At 30.4% G+C, this 19,587-nt stretch overlaps 1 protein-coding gene across 4 annotated transcripts in view; it reads right to left on the bottom strand.

Annotated features, from left to right (window-relative positions):
* The window catches only part of LOC142333664 (uncharacterized), a 109,087-nt gene that overhangs the window by 40,386 nt on the left and 49,114 nt on the right, over window positions 1-19,587 (bottom strand). For all 4 annotated transcript variants that reach the window (XM_075381063.1, XM_075381064.1, XM_075381065.1 and 1 more), the window contains 2 exons: window positions 12,743-13,109; window positions 4,426-7,408 (listed from right to left, as the gene is read on the bottom strand). In XM_075381063.1, coding sequence (XP_075237178.1) covers window positions 4,426-7,408; window positions 12,743-13,109 — 3,350 coding nt within the window. The remainder of the gene's footprint in view (window positions 1-4,425; window positions 7,409-12,742; window positions 13,110-19,587) is intronic.

Genomic DNA, 19,587 nt, shown 5'->3' with positions numbered 1-19,587 from the left:
CATCCTTCCATATCAACAAATATTGTCGACACAATCGAATAAGATTTATTTACGTTGTGATTTTCACATCAAAAGTTTTTAAGAGAAATTTAATCACTCCAATTGTTTTCAACCCTAAAATATACAAGCGATGGAGTCCTTCTTCAACTGTGAGAACATAAGAAAAACAATACGGGTTACGTCACAGATTAAATAAAATACTGAATTTTTGGAACAAATAACTTGTTAGGGTACCCCTCCGGACATGGCAGGACCACAAGTATGGAAAACTGGGGAAATTAGTTGACCAAGATTCTGATCGGTCACAATTGCTTTAAAGAATATCCTTGTGTGTAGGCATTGAGATCTTCCACACAGCGTGACACTGCAGAAGGGAGGACACCACAAAACATATGGTGTTCAAGAGTGACTCGTTCTTGCAGCATGGACAAGTGATGCCAGAGATATTTCGGCATGCTTACCGCAGACCGAATGGATATCACACATGGTGTCAAAGACACTGGTCAGAATTATCTGTATATAAATGGCAGAGGATGTACATGATCCAACAACATGGTTTAGATTCATGAATTTTGTAATTTGATAATTTTGTAAGGACAAGACGGCAACTACATTGAAAATAAGGTAAACATATATTTCTGTAAAAATAAATTAATAAAGTATAGCAAGTTGGAAAACTTATTTTCTGACATTTCTGTTATATAAAAACTGAAATTTGTAATAAACTTGATGGATATATTTCTTAACTATGACTGTATTTCAATCAGCTCCAAACATAGTTCTGGTGTAAATTATTTTCTTAGATTATAAGAATGGCAAAGTAAGTTTTTTTTTTACTATAAATAAAAATCAATTTTTAGTGAAAAATATCTGATATGTACACTCATGTTAAATTAAATTGTGATTTACTTTTGAATGAATCATCAGGAACAGACTGTACGCTTGACTTATAAATGATTTATTAGTCGATAAAAGCTTGAAGAAAAAATATAGTAACTTTATCTTCAATGATTTAAATATATTTATAATTAACTAATGAAGCAGTGTATACTACTGGGTGGGCCATATAAAACTGGTCACAGCCATCTAACATGCGCACCATTAAAGGTCACGACTCAAGTCGTGACCTTTCATTCAGAGACTCTTGTGCTTGTGCGTCATGGTGAATTCAACTGAGCAGCGTTTTCATTGCGGAGGAATACGTTTACACAATTTCAATAAATTTTGTTCGTGAAAGGTTTCAAGGGATGTATCCAAGAAGTAATGTTTCTACGAAATCAACAATTCAAGATTTTGTGAAAAAGTAGCTAACAACTGGCTCTGTTACCAATCTGAAGACAGTGAAACAACTAACTAATCGAACTTCAAAAGTTGTAGGCGATATAGTGAATCACATTGGAAGGAGTCTTCACAAGTCAATACAACCAACCATTAGACCAACAAAGAGGAGTTTCTCGAACATCGTGTCTACATATACTTTATGGTTTATAAATGAAAACCTATCATGCATGAATCAAAAAACACAATAACGGTAAGATAAACTAGCAGTAAATTACTGCCAGTGCCTCTTACAGAATATCAGCAAAGGATTCTTTGATCCTTTTCTATTCATTTTAACAGATGAAGCGTGGTTCCATTTATCAGGCTAGGTTAATGAAACCGCTTCACGATTTAAAAATTGGCGTTTGATATGCCATTTCTGGAAGCCGGATCAACAGACTGATAATCTTTTAGGAGAATATTAATACCGATGTCTATTTACGATTGTACAAAGAATTTACGCAAAACTTGACTTATATAGAACTTTCTTATGGATACTTCCAACAAGATGGAGTGACTTGCCACACTTCTGATTGATCTCTCACTCAAATCTACAGAGATTTCACGAAGGATAGAATAATCAATAAGGACTTGTGTCCAACCTGATTTCCAGACTTATCGCTGTGCAATTTTACCTCTGGACCTATCTGAAAGGGATAATCTGCAAGAAAAACCCAAACACATTAGAAGAGCTGAAAGACAACATAAAAGGGATTACCAGGATTCCAGTCGGCGAATTACAGAATTACAATGAATTTCAAATATGCATTTTAATTGCTCTCATTTAAAATGCAAGTTTCAAGTCACAAATAGGATATACCACAACTAAAGACATTAATTGCAATTGCTGTTTTTAAGATTCGCTCTTAAAAACAGCAATTGCAATTATTATTTTTAACAGGTGGTAAGTTTAAAAATTCTGCGGGGGTGCTAGAAAATTTTTAATTCTCAATGTGGGCGGTGAGCGAAAAAGTTTGAGAATCAATGCTTTAAATAGAGTAAATATTTTTTTTAAAAGTTTTAATGAAGTTAAAAAATTATCTAAACAAATTGTTTAACTTATTCATCAAAATTTTAGCGATGACTTTGTTTTTAATATTATGGACTGTCAGATTAAAAATTCATCATAAAAAAAAATTATGCACAAATTTTTTTTTTTGAAATGTCAATTAATGTAACTGTCAGTTAATGTAAAATAACTGTAATACAGTGTTCAATCTGTTTTTTTAATCGTGTTCTATATGTCGAAGTAAGCAAAACCAATCGTTGTTCATAGATTATAATTTTTAAGATAGTATTGTAAAGTGTAAATGAAAATATTTTGAGACAAAACTGTCTCACTCGTAATGCTGAGACACAAATTTGTCTCAGCTCAAATTTTTTTTGAAAATTGAAAAAAAATATTGTTTGGCTAAATTATAATGTAAAACCGGTGAACATTTTTTGAACAAAAAAGTTAAAATTAAAGAGTAAAAGTTTTCAGCAATTTCAACAAGTATTGCCAATTTTCACATAGCAGCCGGCCTCCTATAATATTACTTTAGCTTTTCATTTTAAAATTTTTATTTTCCAGGGCCGGTTTTATTTGACCCACCTGTATATAAGAGTTGTACATAAGTGAAAGAGTAAAACGAAACAAAAATGCAATAAGTTTTTCACCGATTAATTTATCCAAAACTCTGCTATGTTAAAAATGATAGGCGACCGTAAAGAAGAATACAGATTCTTCTAACTAATAATCTGAAAAACGATAAAGGATTTAAATAAAAATTACAATGAACCTTCTTTAGCAATTTTATGAACCAGAACTACTTGTGCTTTCAATTAAGATAACTGTCAACCGATTCATTGTTTTATCAAGCCATTTTCAAACCGGTTGACTCCATAAGATTTACTGCAACGGTAAAATTTTATACACCAGGTTAATATGACCTGATCATTTAATATTTTTACACCATCCAGAACGGATATTTTATTGGTCGGTACGGGTATATAAAATAAGACACATAATAAAGATTTGTACTCATTTTAAACATGTAAATCAATTATTTATTATTTTTAACATTATGGACTGTCAGATTAAAAATTAATCATAAAAAAAAATCACGCACAAATTTTTTTTTTGAAATGTCAATATCAGTTAATTGTTTAGTCATAAAGAAAACTTTTATGTGATTAAGCAAGGATAGTTCCATAACAAGATTGACATTTTTAGTATGAAATGTACAAAAGAAGAAAAATTCCCGGAGGATTATTATTACTATCATGAAAAAATATAATTTTTATTTTAAATTTTAGGAATTTTTTCACGTAAAAAATATAGAACAAAATTTTGTTTTGACAGTAATTAACTAAATAATATCTGAACAATATTATATTTTTAATATATGAAAACTTAGGCTCGTTAAATGACACATTACATTAGTTTTATAAAAACTATTATTATTAATTACTACTTATAATTAATACAAAAAAAAGAGAATGTTAACACTGCAATATTTTTTTTTCTATACGTCCACAAAAATAATAATAATAAAGTATTAATTTCAGACAGCTAAGTCAGTCAATTCAAATATTTATATATGTTTAACAGGAGTGTATTTTCAACAGATTCAATGAATCGCAAAAAGTCCTGCATATGTCTGTTCAGCTTATAATTTGATTGTTTAAATAAATCTGGCCTGAATTATATCAGGGTTGGAGAAAAAAAAAATAGTAACAATGACAAATATCACATTAAATAAAACAGTACTGTAGATCACTGTACAATCAAACTTAAAAAATGTATACAATTTCCCTTTTGGTGGGTGACAAGATAGTTAATTTAAAACAGATGGTAACGGTTAAGAAATTCACAAATATATATGTATAAATAAATATATATGAAAAAAAGGTACATTGTTATATAAAACCTACCGCAAATGAAAAAAATTATACCGGGTGTCCTTAAAAAACAGAACGTTTAAAAAACTAAACCGACTGCAATTGATCACCAGTTAAACATCTTAAAATACTAAATTATAATTAATAATTCAGTAACAGAATCGCTACACGTTACACGATTAAAACAATAATAAAAAATAAGTTATAATAAATTTCATCTACCTCGCCGATTAGCCCAAGGTGACCATCTAGTAACACTGTTCCTCTTTCTACGTCCACGACCAGGCGATCGTTTTTCAGGACTCGAAGCCCGTCTTTTAATCGGGCTTGTTTTAATAACTACACTAGGTATATCAACCGAATTTGAATGTCCTCTTAACTGTCTTGAACCTAATTGTACGACACACATACTACAATCGGACAACGGTCCTGATGAATCGACACTACCGGTTCTTGATAAAGATCGTGTCACTTTCAATTTAGGAAATTTATTTTTGGCACAAACACTCTGTTCCGATGTATGATCATTACCGATTACAAGTTGGTAATTAGTCGTCGATTTACCTACATCACTACAATCATCCGTCACTTTATCACCGTCTGTAACTGTAGTTGGCAACACTGTATCGTTGATATTATCGCTATCAAATTTAATGTTATTACAATCGTCATTCAATGTCGACGAAGAATTCACTTCGCACTTATTTGATACATCGTCTTTATTTTTAACAATTAATTTTCTCGGTTTATCTTTTGGCCAACCGGTCATATTACGCTTTTTACGTTTACGTCTTTTACTTAACATACGACCGTCTTCGGTAAACCCTAATAATTCACATGTCGACGAACCGCCGCAATCGGAACTGTTACACGAACCGTCAGTTGCAGCACAAGCACGTAAAGCGTCGATCGCACGTGGATGTAAGTGTTCATAATCGGCACGTTCCATACTATTACAATGTTTATAATTATCAAATAATACTGACATATCGATTTCAGGACCCGATATTAACGTTGTTGTCATATCTTCCATTTCCGTAATAATATTCGGATCTACATCCAAACAAAGATCTGTATCGATTATATCGCTAATAATATTCTTATCGCTACTACTATTACTATGATTGTTATTAATTTTCGGATTTGATTTTGATGTCTTCTGTTTCCCTTTACAATGCGAAGATGATGAAGTAGATGGCATTGTAGAATCCTCATCGAAACTATCTAATGCACGGCTCAACAATTTTATCAGATGTATATATTTATCATTTTCTAAATTATCACTATACAACTGATGGAATAAGGAATCGATACTATCTGAAACATCTCTCATATTTAATTCTGGAGTAATTTTTATTTCACATATTTTATTTGCCATCGAATCCGGAAGTAATGAAATATCAATACTTGATCTCGACTCATCTTCATTTAACAACTGAGATGTTTGGGATAACAAGGGTTGTGGTTGATTTTGTACGGATGGAATCGATGGTGGTGGTGGTGTTGGTGCAGCAGGAGCCGGTTTTTTCGGTGTGTCCATTAGATGTTTCAATTTATCTGGTGTATCTTTTTTCCGACGATATTTTAAACTAGATAATATAGCCAAAGTTGACGCATGACATCTAGGTGATTTACGGGGCTTATCATCTGCATTTTTGGAAAAACGTCTACGTTTTTTACGAAACGGAAATAATTTATTAACCGCCCATAACAATTTTTGTTTTTCAAAGCTAGGATACTCATATGGTAATCTTATTTTAGGATACCCTGAATAAATTGGATGATAAATTTCTTTACATTCATCTTGTCTTTTAAACGTCTGATACCACGGTTCAAGTTCAGGTACATTTTCAAAAGAAAACGATAGCTGTTCTGCCGACATTTCTTCATTATCTTCTATCTTATCATCTTCTTTTTTAATACGGATTAGATCAGTGGCAACTTTACTTTTATCATCCACATCATCTTCTATTTTACACTTCTTATCGCTTTCCACTTGATTTTGTTCTTTACACTTCTTTTCGCTTTCCACTTGATTTTGATCTTTACACTTCTTATCGCTTTCCACTTGATTTTGATCTTTACACTTCTTATCGCTTTCCACTTGATTTTGATCTTTACACTTCTTATCGCTTTCCACTTGATTTTGATCTTTACACTTCTTATCGCTTTCCACTTGATTTTGATCTTTACACTTCTTATCGTTTTCCATTTGATTTTGATCTTTACACTTCTTATCGCTTTCCACTTGATTCTGATCTCGATCATCCTCATTATTATAATCAATTTTTACAGTGGTCACCACCGGTTGTAACAATCCACTGTGTAACCTCAACCTAGAACCCTGTATATCAAATTTATAATAATCTAAATTATCATGTATGAACATTTCTGCATGAGTTCGTCTTTTACGTTTTGTTGTGCTATTACTCTGACTTGAACTGCAACAACTACCCATAGAACTTTCATCAATAATTTCTTCTTTTTTAATTTCCTTTTTGTTACTATTAACAGCTCCACTGACCGTCACACTACTACTACTATTACTACAACTATTCTCATTATCATTTGTCGTCGAATTATCTTCGGTCTCAGTTGACGATTCGTCTTCGTTATCTTTCCGAATCGGTTCGCCAAACATAAAACTTTCGGCTTCATCACTTAACAGTGATAATTCTGATTTACGGACCTTTTTAAATCTAACAACAACAGGTTCTTTATCTTCGGTCTTAGACTGTAATTTATCTGAGGTGATCGCGTTATTAGTACCATCCGTAACAGAACTATCATTAGCTTTTAAACGATTCAATTCTAATTCGCGTTGCGTCATATAATAACCGGTCGAACGTAATTTAGAGTTTAAAACTTCAACTTTATAATACGATTTATTATCTTCAATTAATTTTTCTTCAACAGATAAACGTTTTTTTCTTAATTTACGTCGTTTATTTTTTGGTGAAGCCATTTTTGCTTCGTTTTTAATTCTTATAGGATTACCGTCATCTTCGGCCGTAGTACCTAGTAAGTTTGTTGGTAGCCATAGTTGTTTTTTTGAACGTAAATGATGCGAGTTATGATCACTTCCCGTAGGTGACAAATTTTGTTGTTGCTGCTGCTGTTGCTGTTGTTGAAATTGTAAGGATTCAGTCTTTACAGATAGTCTAGTTAAATGGCAGTGATTCACTGAGACTCCATTGCACTGTACCTAAAAAAAAGTCAAAACATAATTAAAATTATCTGTAATTATTATTAAACCATTAATATTTAAATAACAACAATTAAAACACAATTAAAATTTTAACTGGTACAAATGAGTTAATATGTGTAAGATTTTATTACAATTAATGTTATACCTGAGTAATACTCATTACCAGAGATTTTCTTACTTATAACATAAATGAACATGCTTTGTTTTTTGATATAAATCTTGGATAAATCATGAAGTTCATTTGGTGAGCATTCCTTAAACGTAGTCATATGATAATAATTATGTATGGCTTACAAAATTTCAAAGCACAAGTTGTATATCTTTCTTCATATTCGTAAATTGAGGTACTGTGTAAATTCCTTCCGAATTTTAATTCATATTTTTGAATTGCCAATTTAAGGCTACATGGTTAAATTTATTTAATCTATATAATCGAGGATAATACAGTAATCAGGAAAAAAATAAAATTAAAATAATACAATCGATTTAAGGAGAAAAATACCATAGACTAAAGATATAATACAGTTGAAATATTATTTAAATTTTGACTTTAGATTGTGTAAAAACAAAAATAAAGTAATTAAAAAAAAAATTAAGAGAATTTCAAGTAAAAATTTATAGAATTGAACTGTTATTTTTTTCCTTTTTGAGTACTCTTTTTAGACCTATCTGGTTTAATTTTTATAAAAACTTGTTCAAAGTATTTTGGTTACATTTAAAAATATGATTAAAATAAGTGCGAACTGTATTTTATATAAACATAAAACTCTATTTACAAATACGCAAACAGCTGAAAACTTCTGCCACGATAAAAGAAAAAAAAGGAATCTAGAGAAATGATATAAACAGACTAGTACTGAAAACTGTGGTAAGACTATCTAGAATCTTGTAGAACATATAATTTACTTTAAATGAAGTTTTCCTGACAGATTTTACTAAATTTGGCATTTTCACATGAAAATATCACAAACATAATATAAAATACCTCAATACTAACTGATAATATTGATTTCTCTGCTATAAAAATCACAAATATAGTTCTTACAATTTTAAAAAAAATAAATCGTAGAGTAAAATGTTTATTCTTGTCAAAAGTTCTACAGAATATAATAGAAAAGGTGAACATCGATAAACAACTTTGAGAATATTAAGCTGGTCTAAGAAAAGAAAGATCTTGTGCGGAACAAATACTTTTTGTAAAATTAATAATCAGAGATAGAATGGTGAAATACAAAAATTAAATTACATTTTCAGATTTAAAAAAAAAAATTAATTGAATAAACAATTTTCAATATCTTTTCTAAAATTAAATTTATGAGGGAATCATCAGAAGTATTTAAAACCAAAACAGGCATAAGACAATGACACAATTCTCTGATTCTCTTTAACTATATTCTAGATAATATCAGGGTAAAATGGCAGAATTAATTGAAACTCAAATAGGTAGTAATGACAACATAGGTTACAAAAATACAGTCTAGAAATATTCCTTTGCCTTTGCTGGCGATCAGGCAATATCACAAACATTTTTAAATAGCAAAAATCAAAAATTCTACAGAAAAAATGGGATTACAAATTTCCTATGAAAAAAACATTGTATGATGAATATAAAAAAAATAAGCCGAAATCTCTAAAAACGAACTACTGTAAATATCATGGAGAAATAATACATTATAACGATCTAGAAAGATGAAAAACAGAAAGAATAATGAAATCCCTTACTTTTAAGTTAGGGATTTCAAATATTAATAGAAGGATTAGAATGCTTATAAGCTGGAGAAACGATAATGCAGTCATTGAATCGAGAATGGGAAAATTAATTAAAAATATGTAAAATCAAATGAAGAAAATTGAAAAAATAATGGACTCTGTAACAGAATATTAAAAGAATAGATTAACAAAAAGTAACTTCATTATCTTTCTAAATTAAAAATTAAAATAATTGGTTTTAAGAAATCTATGGGAATTAAATATTAAAAAATTTATTTTTGGATCAATACTTTCAAAATAAAATAAAAAAATTCAAGAGTTTTCAGGGGAAAATGGAGAAGAAAATCCCCCTCCCAAAAAAAAGATTAGTGAAGTTAGTCAAAGAATGAAAGAGTGCTGGCAGAAAAGGAAACAAAGTACAAAGTAAAGTTGTTTCTTAATGCAATCTACAGATGGTCCAAACGAAAAAACTATTCTACAAATCTTAGGTCTGAAATGATCTTACCAGTAACATTACCTTAATTTGATACTGAGAATGGACTGTTTAAGAAATTAATAAAAATTATTTATTACAATATAACTTGATGGTTTCACTTTTATTGTTATTAATAATATTCACAATTACATTACAGCAATCATACTAATTATGAAATTTAAAATGCAGTAAACTCTGCTCAATACATTCACTGGTAAAATGATTTTCTGCTTAAAACGTGATTTTTACAAAGATTAGACCATTTGTTCTTAAAGTGGGTGATAATGCCCCCTTGTGGGCGCTGGAGGCCTTTCAGGGGTAGAAGGCCCCTCTGGGCCTTCTACCACCCCCCTAAAAAATTGGGGGTGTTCAGGCGGTCTAGCAAGGAGATGACTGATTAAAAAAAAGCAAAAATGATGTTTTCCTGATATTTCAAAATAAAATGTAAGCAACTCAGAAATAGGATATGACACATTTAAAACCGGCAATTGAAATTATTTTAAACAGAGAATAAATTTAAAAATTTTGGGGGCGCTAGAAAATGTTTGATTCTCAATGTGGGTGAACGTTTGAGAATCAATGATCTAGACCAATAAGACGAAACACGTAATATATATTTCCACTTAATATGCTCTCTGTTTTGTATGTTGATGAATTAAAATTTAACTGTTAGGTAAGGCTTTTTAGTAATTTATCGCTAAATAAAAAGAAAAAAGATAAAAACCGATATATATAAAGTTAGAAGACATATTATTGCAATGGTTTCAGCAAGTCCATAGGTTACACCTGCCAATGATTAGGTCACTGTGAAAGGAAAAAGTGCTGGAAATAGCCAAGGAACTCCAAATAGTCGATTTCACTGCATTTAGTGATTAGATTGACAAATTCAAATCACAACACAGAATTGTGTATCATCAGATCTGCGATCAAAGAAGACGCTAAGTCATGGAAAAATAATACTTTGCCTACTCTGTTTAAGGACTACAGAATTTCTGCAAAATGGTTTTAATGCAGATGAGGTTGGCCTCTTTTTTAAAGTGATGCCAAATACATCCTTCGTTTACAATAACGACAAATGTCAGTGGGAAAAAAATTGAAGATTTACAGTTTTAATTTCAATTAATGCAGATGGTTCCGAGAAAATTAAACTTCTAGTAATAAGGCAAAATCATAAAGGTGTTTTAAAAATGTTCAGACATTCCCAAGCGGACTAACCAATATTGAGCTTGGATGACTTGCGAGCTAAAAAAATGAATATAATATTTCAAAGACAAAACCAGAAAATTCTTCTTTTTATCGATAACAGTCATCTATCTATTGCCTATGGACCAGGGTGTAATTAAAGTAGTGAAAGAGCAATATCGTAAGATACTGGTTCAACTTTATTAACATGCTATAGAACTTTGGATTAAGTTTAACCTTTTCCCAGTGTAACCATTCCGATTCAATGCATTTCATCATTGAGGCACGGGATGCAGTCACCTCCAAAGTTATAGAAAACTGTTTTATTAAGTTGGCGTAAAGTGGCCAAAAGAGGAAGAACTCGCAACTAACAGTGCTGACATTGAAAACGTGGTTGTAGAGGATGCAGATATAAGACAGTTTCCACTAAAACAAAATGCGACAATATGTCGCATCAATTGATGATGTACTAACATACAAGGAGAAAAGAGTGCAAAAAATTAAGAAAGTGATGATGAAGAAGAAGATGAGGCTGTGCCACCACCAATGACGGCTGTCGCAATAGAAGCTCTTTTAGTGAGGTTATGTGTTATGTATTCAGTATGTCTGATTTCCTGATGATACTGTAAACAAAATAAATTTTTTTGGAACTAATGTTATAATCGCTTATTAAAATGGCGAGGCAAAGCAAATCTTATACTATTTTAAAAATAAGTAATGGAACATTCTGATCTTCATTACAGTTATATAATTTAATTGATTGACAGTTATTGAATATAATATTAAGCGGTTTTTTTTTTGCAAGTGGGACAGCAGAGATAGGAAAAACCATTACATAAAAGAGCAGTGGCCAAAGAGAGATACTGAGACTGTAGGAGAGAAGAATGTTGTTAGTCAAGCATTAGTAAAACCAGAAAAAGTTTTTCTTCTGCCACCACACATTAAGCTAGTTTCACAAAAATTTTATGAAAGCAATGAATTGTAATGGTTGCAGGGTTACAGTTTCTAATAAACAAATTCCCTTATATAAGTGATGCTAAAATAAAGGAAGGTATAATTCTTGGACAATACATAAGAAAACTAATGAGTGGTCTAGCGTTTGAAGAATTTTTGAATGACTTGGAGGTTGCTGCACGGAAATCATTTCAAAATGTGGTAAACAACTTCCTTGGAAACCATAAGACCAGTAACTACAGAGAACTTGTGAGTGTAAAACTACAAAGAAATTGGATGTAACATGTCACTCAATATCCATTTTTTATATTGACATTTGGATTTTTTAACAATCTCGGCGCCATCAGTAACGAATGTGGAAAATGCATTCATCAGGAGATAACTACAATGGAAACACGATACCAGAGTTGGAATCTAAAGTGGGATCTACCTACAGCAAAAAATCAAAAAGAAAGATTTTAGGTGAGCACAAAATGTATATAATGATTGTATTGTCATATTATGTTCACCCAACATTTTTTTTTCAACAGAAATTTCGATTACAAAAAAACAGAGACCGATAGAAAAAATCTATTAACATATATGAAATCAGCATAAAAGATACTACAAGAATCAGCCATTCACTCTCATTTAATAAACAAAAAATTTAATTCTGTTGACCGATGTAACTGAAATAAAAACCTGGTAGATGTGTGTATATGTAAAGCAAAAATTACAAACTGTTTATAATATATAAATTTATTTTGACATAACATTTCATTAACAACTAATCTAAAGAACCTTTTGATAATAACAATAATAATTTTGATAATACATTTCAAATTCAGAACTGTTCCAACCTCAGAAACTAACACGAGAGTATAGATGAAACAAATCTATGTATGTTACAATCACCAGACATTTAAAACGAAGTCATTATGAACATTACAAACGATAAGTTCAAACTAAAACATACTATAAATAAAAGAAGATTAAAGATATTTTAAATATAATTAAAAGAAAAAAGATACCTCTTGTAATGGTGGAGGTTGCGACGATAATTTCTTCCAATTAGATACATCATTTGGTTGATTATCTACAGGCATCGTACTGCTATTATTCAAGGACTGCTGTCTATGAACAGCCGTTGTCGACCTAGTAACATGGCCGTTAGTTATATTATTACTAGAATTATTAGTCATATTAGTATGCGATAATTGGGAATTCGAATTTGAAATTGACGGCGATAACGGCGCTGGTGAAGACTGTCGCTGATCTAATTGTTTATCAGAATTTGTATGTTTATTGCCCATAATACTGCAATCGACGTTACCCGCTGGAGACTTGCTGCTTCTTAACACTCTACGATTATTTGTATTCACTGTCAGAAGTGTAGGACTGTAAAAAAAAAAACAAATACAATACAGAATCGTTAAAAAATTTCATCAAAATTATAGATGAAGTAAAAAAAAATTAGATTTGAAGTGTAATTGTAAACAAAAATATTTTTGTATTCAAGTAATGTAAAATAATTTATGTGAAAATAAGTTGCACTAATGGCACATGAATTGTACACAAAATCAGAAAAAATATGGAATTTTTTCTGTTTTATTGGCATTATATAATATTTGATTAATTAACAAAAATATAAATATTTATAAAAATATAATTTACTTAAAGTAATGATCAGCTATCAATAAAAAGTAATATCTTAAATTCTACAGTATATTCTATTATATAGCAGTCTAAGGGGGTGTATGACATGCGGATGCATTTCAAATAGCCTCTTTCATATAACTGTGAAACTCATCTTCACAAGTTGCAACTAAGGCTTGTTAAATGGTGCACCCTGTTGTTACTAACATGGCTCTGGCAACCAAATGACTTCCGGTAAAAGGAGTTCCCCTCTCTCTCAAGTGCCAAGGTCTCTTTGGAGAGCAGATGAACGGGTAGAGGTACAGAGCACTCACTTGCCCTTGGGGTAGGAAACTCTCCCTAAAGCCGGAGTAACCACCTAAGCAGTCAAGGAATAGGATGGGAATGGCACGGGAAACCAACCCACTAAAAGATCTCACTGGATATCCCTAATATCAGTAGCTCATGATAGAGGCTTCTGCTTTGATAAAGTACAAACATCAGAAGAAAATAAGAAATTGGAATGTGAAAATGATGCTACATGCTGGGAAATTGGAAAATATTAAGTCGGAAATGAGGATATTAAGAATGGATATTTTAGGAGTTGCAAAGATAATATGGTCTAATCAAGGAGACTTTTGGAGCAGAGTATGGGATAATAAACATAGTAACCGCTTAAAACAAACCAAGATATGGAGCAGTAGGCATAAATCTAAACAAAAAAATTAGACAATAGTGTAAAAGGATACGTGCAATAATACAATAAGCGAATTATTCTTGTCAGAATTACCACTAAACCAAATGACACCATGATGGTGTAGGCAAACATGCCAACAACCAAAGATGAAGAAGTAGAGTGTATGAAGAGTTAAGTAATTTAATAGGGAATATCAGAGGGGAAGAGAATTTGTTCGTACTGGGAGATTGGAATTTGAATGTTGGGGAAGGATGCGGGGAGATGGTTGTAGGGAATTATGGACTCTGTAGAAGAAATGAGAGGAGAAAAAGACTTAGAATTTTGCACAAAATATAACTTAATAATTTCCAACACACTATTTAAGCACCATCCAAGGTGTGGAGATATACATGAAATTTCCTGGGGACATAAGTAGAGCACGAATATTTTGAAGTGCGGGAAAGATATAGAAATCAAGTAAAGGACTGCAGAAGTTATACTGGAGCAGATGCAAATAGCGACCGTAATTTAGTTATAAGCTTTGTTAAAATTCAAAAGTTTAGGTGTAAGAGTAGAAAGGAATCATTCGAATGTTAACAGGCAGAATTCTTTTATTTGTATTCACCGGAACATAAACAGGTACTGCATTCCAGTAAAGTTATTGTTTGGTATGCTATTGGAGCAGGTCCCTATTTTATTTTCAAGAACCTTACAATAGGTAGATTCCAACTGATTTTACTCCAGAACAATAACAATGCAAATTTTTTTCCAGCAAACTTAAGTAAGCAAGATCTTATAAAATTAACTTCTATCGACAACATGGATTCTACAATTTATACAGAAGACAGTATAGTTTAATACAGTTCTGGTAAATAGAAAAATCAGTGTAATAACGCCATATTTAACAATTTACAACATTTAATTTAAATAAATAATTACTAGATTGAGAATCTCTTTTACTTGTCATGAATTTGCAATGTGGTTTCACATATGAATAAACATCTTACTGTAATTTATCATTCAGTATAAATTGTTTAAAGGTTATTGATAATAAACAATGTCCCCTGATTTTTCATACGGCAATGACTTTTTCTTGTGGCTAATAGAAAGAATATAATTTAAATGCTTTGTAACAAATTGAAGAGCAAAAAGTTAGAAATACATAAAAAAATTGGGTAAAAATGCTACAAATCATAAAGATATATATCTTTGTTTAATGAGAATATAGGTGCATATAAGTAAAAGAAATTGTGATTATGTCAATTTTCTATCGAAGCACCCAGTATTCATAATATAAGAAAGCTCTTCACAAAAAGGACAGGAAATAAGTTTTGGATTTTCTGAAAAAAGAAAGAAGAAAAGTTATTTTATTTCTAATATAGCTGTTTTCCAGTGATTTATCCTGTATACTCAATAACACGTCAATGCATTCAAATTGTCCCAAAAAACTTCAGCTGATTGCTTGGCCAATTCAAAAAAAAAATTGACTTGCCCACTTGTTTCCTAGGTCTCAGGACCTTAAAACTATTTTTTTTTTTAATTTTTTGTTTAAGCCGTTTACCTATGGTGGCCATTTTTGTTACAGTGCGCACACCTATTTTTGTGATTGTTAGGGTTTATGGAAAAAATCATAACTAAAAAACTATTTCGTCCTGGAAGTATGAAACAATTTTCTCAAGGTAAAAGACTGGTCTATTGGTTTATTTACCTATCTCTCTCTTCTTTCTATGAGAAAATTTCTCATAGTTTTTAAAAACACGTTTTTCATGTTCCAACTTAATTCGTAAGTTGAACATGAAAAAAGTGAAATTTCAGTTTTGATAAATTTTTTCAAGAGGCGGGGATGGTAAACACAGTTTGAATTGTTTTTTCATATATATGCATTTGTTAGCAGTTTTACCATAAATAATATTAATATTATTAATTAATTTTACTTACCCGTAAATTGAGTTTTGTAATTTTTTTAAAAAAATTCAAATTTTGGCTTCAAACAACTCTGATGGGGCTGATGATAAAAATCTCAAATTTGCACAACTTGCAGTGTTTTTTTTTGCAAATAAAAAGGTTTCTCGTGTACTGTAGCAATAAAAAAGTTATAACTGCTCAAAAATCATGAAAAACCTGTTAAAAGTGATACCATTTTGGCTCACTAAATAAGTGTTTCTTGTCTTCTTTACACTTTGCATTTTTTATATTTAGCCCCTATGTTGTTGAAGTTGATGTGGTCAATATTTATAAAATAGTTTTTTTAACATTATTAATGATAACTTAACCAATACCAGTAACCTAATACAATTTTGATTCAAAAATTATAAAACTTACCCAAACTGAGATTTCAATTAGCAGCCTACATCTTTTTTTTCAACATTTCATTTTTTTTATATTAGTTTATTTTTGCAAATACTATCAAAGAAAAAATTAATTGTAGCAAAATTTTAATTATTCTTGAATGAAACAGCCTGTTTTTGTAGCAATGGAAGTTTATTATTTAGTGTGGTTAACAAACAGCTGTGATGATATCTATTCTGATAATTCTCTTGAAATTGTGTGAGAATGACCGGTCACTGTAGTTAATTCAAGTGGTGTCAACTTTCTCAAGACTGCAGATCAGCACCCGTACTTTGTCTAACTGAGACTTTTGAAATGATGTATGTGGTCCAGCTGGGTGGAAAAAGTCAACCTGCACATCATCATTTTCGAGGCTATTATCTACCACTTTTGAAACAGTTAACACAAAGAGATTTTCCAGGAACTAAATTTAAATTTGTAAAAATGCATTCTTAAGAGCTTGCTCTAATGTTTTTTGTCTTAATTTTTTCTTAACTGTCTATTTATGAGTTCTCAAAGGATCACAACAGAACTGTCTATACAGGTGACTGAATTTTGACAAAAACGTTTTTCATATTTACAAACAGTAGTGACCATTTGAATTAACACGTAAAAAATTAAGTTGGTTTTCATTACTAAATTCACAAATTTTAATGAGTTCTTTTGGCACTGTACCATACACTGTTTTATGACGCCCTTCATTCACATAAATTCCTATGGAACATTGTTTTATGTGAAATTACTTGAAAATAATGTAAATATTTAACCGATTTTAAAATTTGCAAATATAATATTATTAAGTAAAACTTATTTATTTAATAAACACTTCCAAACACAGGATGAAATTTTAGATAATGTAAAGTTGTGAACCGGTCACTGACTAATGTCAGACTGACCAGTCTGCAACTGTAAAGCTAAATGATGAAACAAGCATAAATGAGCATGTTGCAACATAAATCTTCCTGACTGGAAATGACTTCAAGTGCCTGTTAACATGAACACTGCAGTTGGATGGTTCAAACATCTATTTCCGCTATAGTAATCAGTACAAGAACATTAAAGTGCTAAGAAGACAAGAAACCCCCTTGGTGCACTTATTTAGGGAGTCAAAACAGTATCACTTTTAACAGATTTTTCATGATTTTTGAGAGGTTATAACTTTTTTATTAGTAACAATACACATGAAACTTTTTTGTCATAAACATCTACAAAAACACTGCCAGTTATGCAAATTTGATATTTTTATCACAGTTATTTGAAGCCAAAATCTGATTTAAAAAAAAAAATTGGTTTTTAAAAACATAAAAATTAGAAGTGTATCACCACCATTAATATTATTTATGGTAAAGATGGTAAAAACATATACCTACATATAAAAAATAATTTTAACTGTGTATGCCATCCCTGCCTATTGAAAAAAATTACCAAAACTTATTTTACAGTTTTTTACAAGAAAATAAACCGCTGGACCGATCTTTTATCTTGAGAAAATATGAATAAATTGCTTTTTGTTTCGTCCTTCCAGGACCAATAGCTTTTTAGTTATGATTTTTTCAGTACCCTTACAATCACAAAAACAGGTGTGCACACTGTAATAAAAATGGCCGCCACAGGTAAACTGCTTAAAAAATAACAGTCCTAAGGTCCTAAGATATGTAGGAAACAAGCGGTTAAGTTTCAATTTTGTTTGAATTGGTCAAGCAACCACCCTTGGATCACTTCAAATGGATTGACCCTAACTAATATAAGAAATTTTCCTAACATACAACCAAAATTCAAAAAATTGACACGCAAAACATTAATAGGAGAATACAATTAACAATTATGAGAAAATACATCGTTAAAAATTATTACTGATAATCTCATTCTATGATAAATCTTTTTATTTAACAGAAAATAGGAAATGTGCAAAAATGCACACATCCACACAAACATATTTTATTGCCAGAGGATTTTTAATAATAAATTTTTAACTAAACAATATTCAGGGTAACTGTACTGGGAAAAAAATACAAAATAAAGTTTAGAATTCATTCTTTAAAACAATACATGTTATGAATTGATAAAACTGCCAATTCATTTACGATATAGGCTATTACACATTATCGAGATTGACTTATCTGTTAAAGATTTAACGGTACAGCATATCTTATAATTTTATTTTATACGTTAATCATTTCCTATAGTTTTTTTTATCTGTTATTGCTGCTACTATATAATAATTATTGATAACCACACGATATTTATTCAAAACTTTACTGAGATAAAAAGAAACTATAGCTGAATTTTGTATGTTTTATTTTTTATTCCTATAAATTTTTACAAAAAAAAACCTTAATCTAAAAATGCAGGCAATATATAACTCAATAAGAATTAACATACTTTCTAACAGCCAAATGGGACATATTTGTATATCCTTCCACACATGTGATCGGTCACATCAGACCAATTCTTTGCCTATTACGCAACCTAATGCAACAAAAAAGAAACAACTAATATAAATAAATGCAGATAAGAGAAAAAATGTGTCCAAGAGCAAATAAATGGCGATTATGATCCATAAATAACTTCTAATGTATTTATAAATAGAAAATATTATAAACATTTAACACGATTTACATTACATTTATATTTAATTATTTAATATTTTAAACAATTATACGTTTCGTATATTAACAGCATACAGTAAAAAGAAAATATATCCGCTGTTTCAGAGGTGTCCACAATTTAGAGGTGCTCAAGAGAAATTTTTTTACCACTGCATTATTACAATAACATAATGACTAAGTAAAGAAGATATAAAATCTTCAACGGCAATACTACTTTAAAAAAACAGAATATGTAACAAATTTATAAATCAAACAATTTACTTTTAAAACATTGTATCTTTTTTAATTCCAGTAACTCCTTTACGTCAAGTAAACTGATCATTTAAAGTAAAGCTGCAATAATCTCCTCCATGTTTCATCATGTTACTATTCAAGCAGAACAGATGGTGACAGACTTTATACGCGACGATATTTAAGCTTAGGTGATGAAAACTGAAATTTTTAAATCCCAACCAGAGGTTAATTTATGAATAACCTATACACTAATACTTTGACAACTAAAGAATAACACTTTAAGCAAAGAGGCGATAGCACAGGCAATACATGCAAATAAAATATTCTGCGACAGAACTAATCCGGCACAATTTTTTTTTTAATAGTACAAAAGGCTTGATTTTTGCTTTCTACC

The sequence above is a fragment of the Lycorma delicatula genome, chromosome 13 (genome assembly GCF_047948215.1).
Source record: "Lycorma delicatula isolate Av1 chromosome 13, ASM4794821v1, whole genome shotgun sequence".
Taxonomy (NCBI): Eukaryota; Metazoa; Arthropoda; class Insecta; order Hemiptera; family Fulgoridae; genus Lycorma; species Lycorma delicatula.
This window is presented reverse-complemented; position numbering and strand designations above follow the sequence as displayed.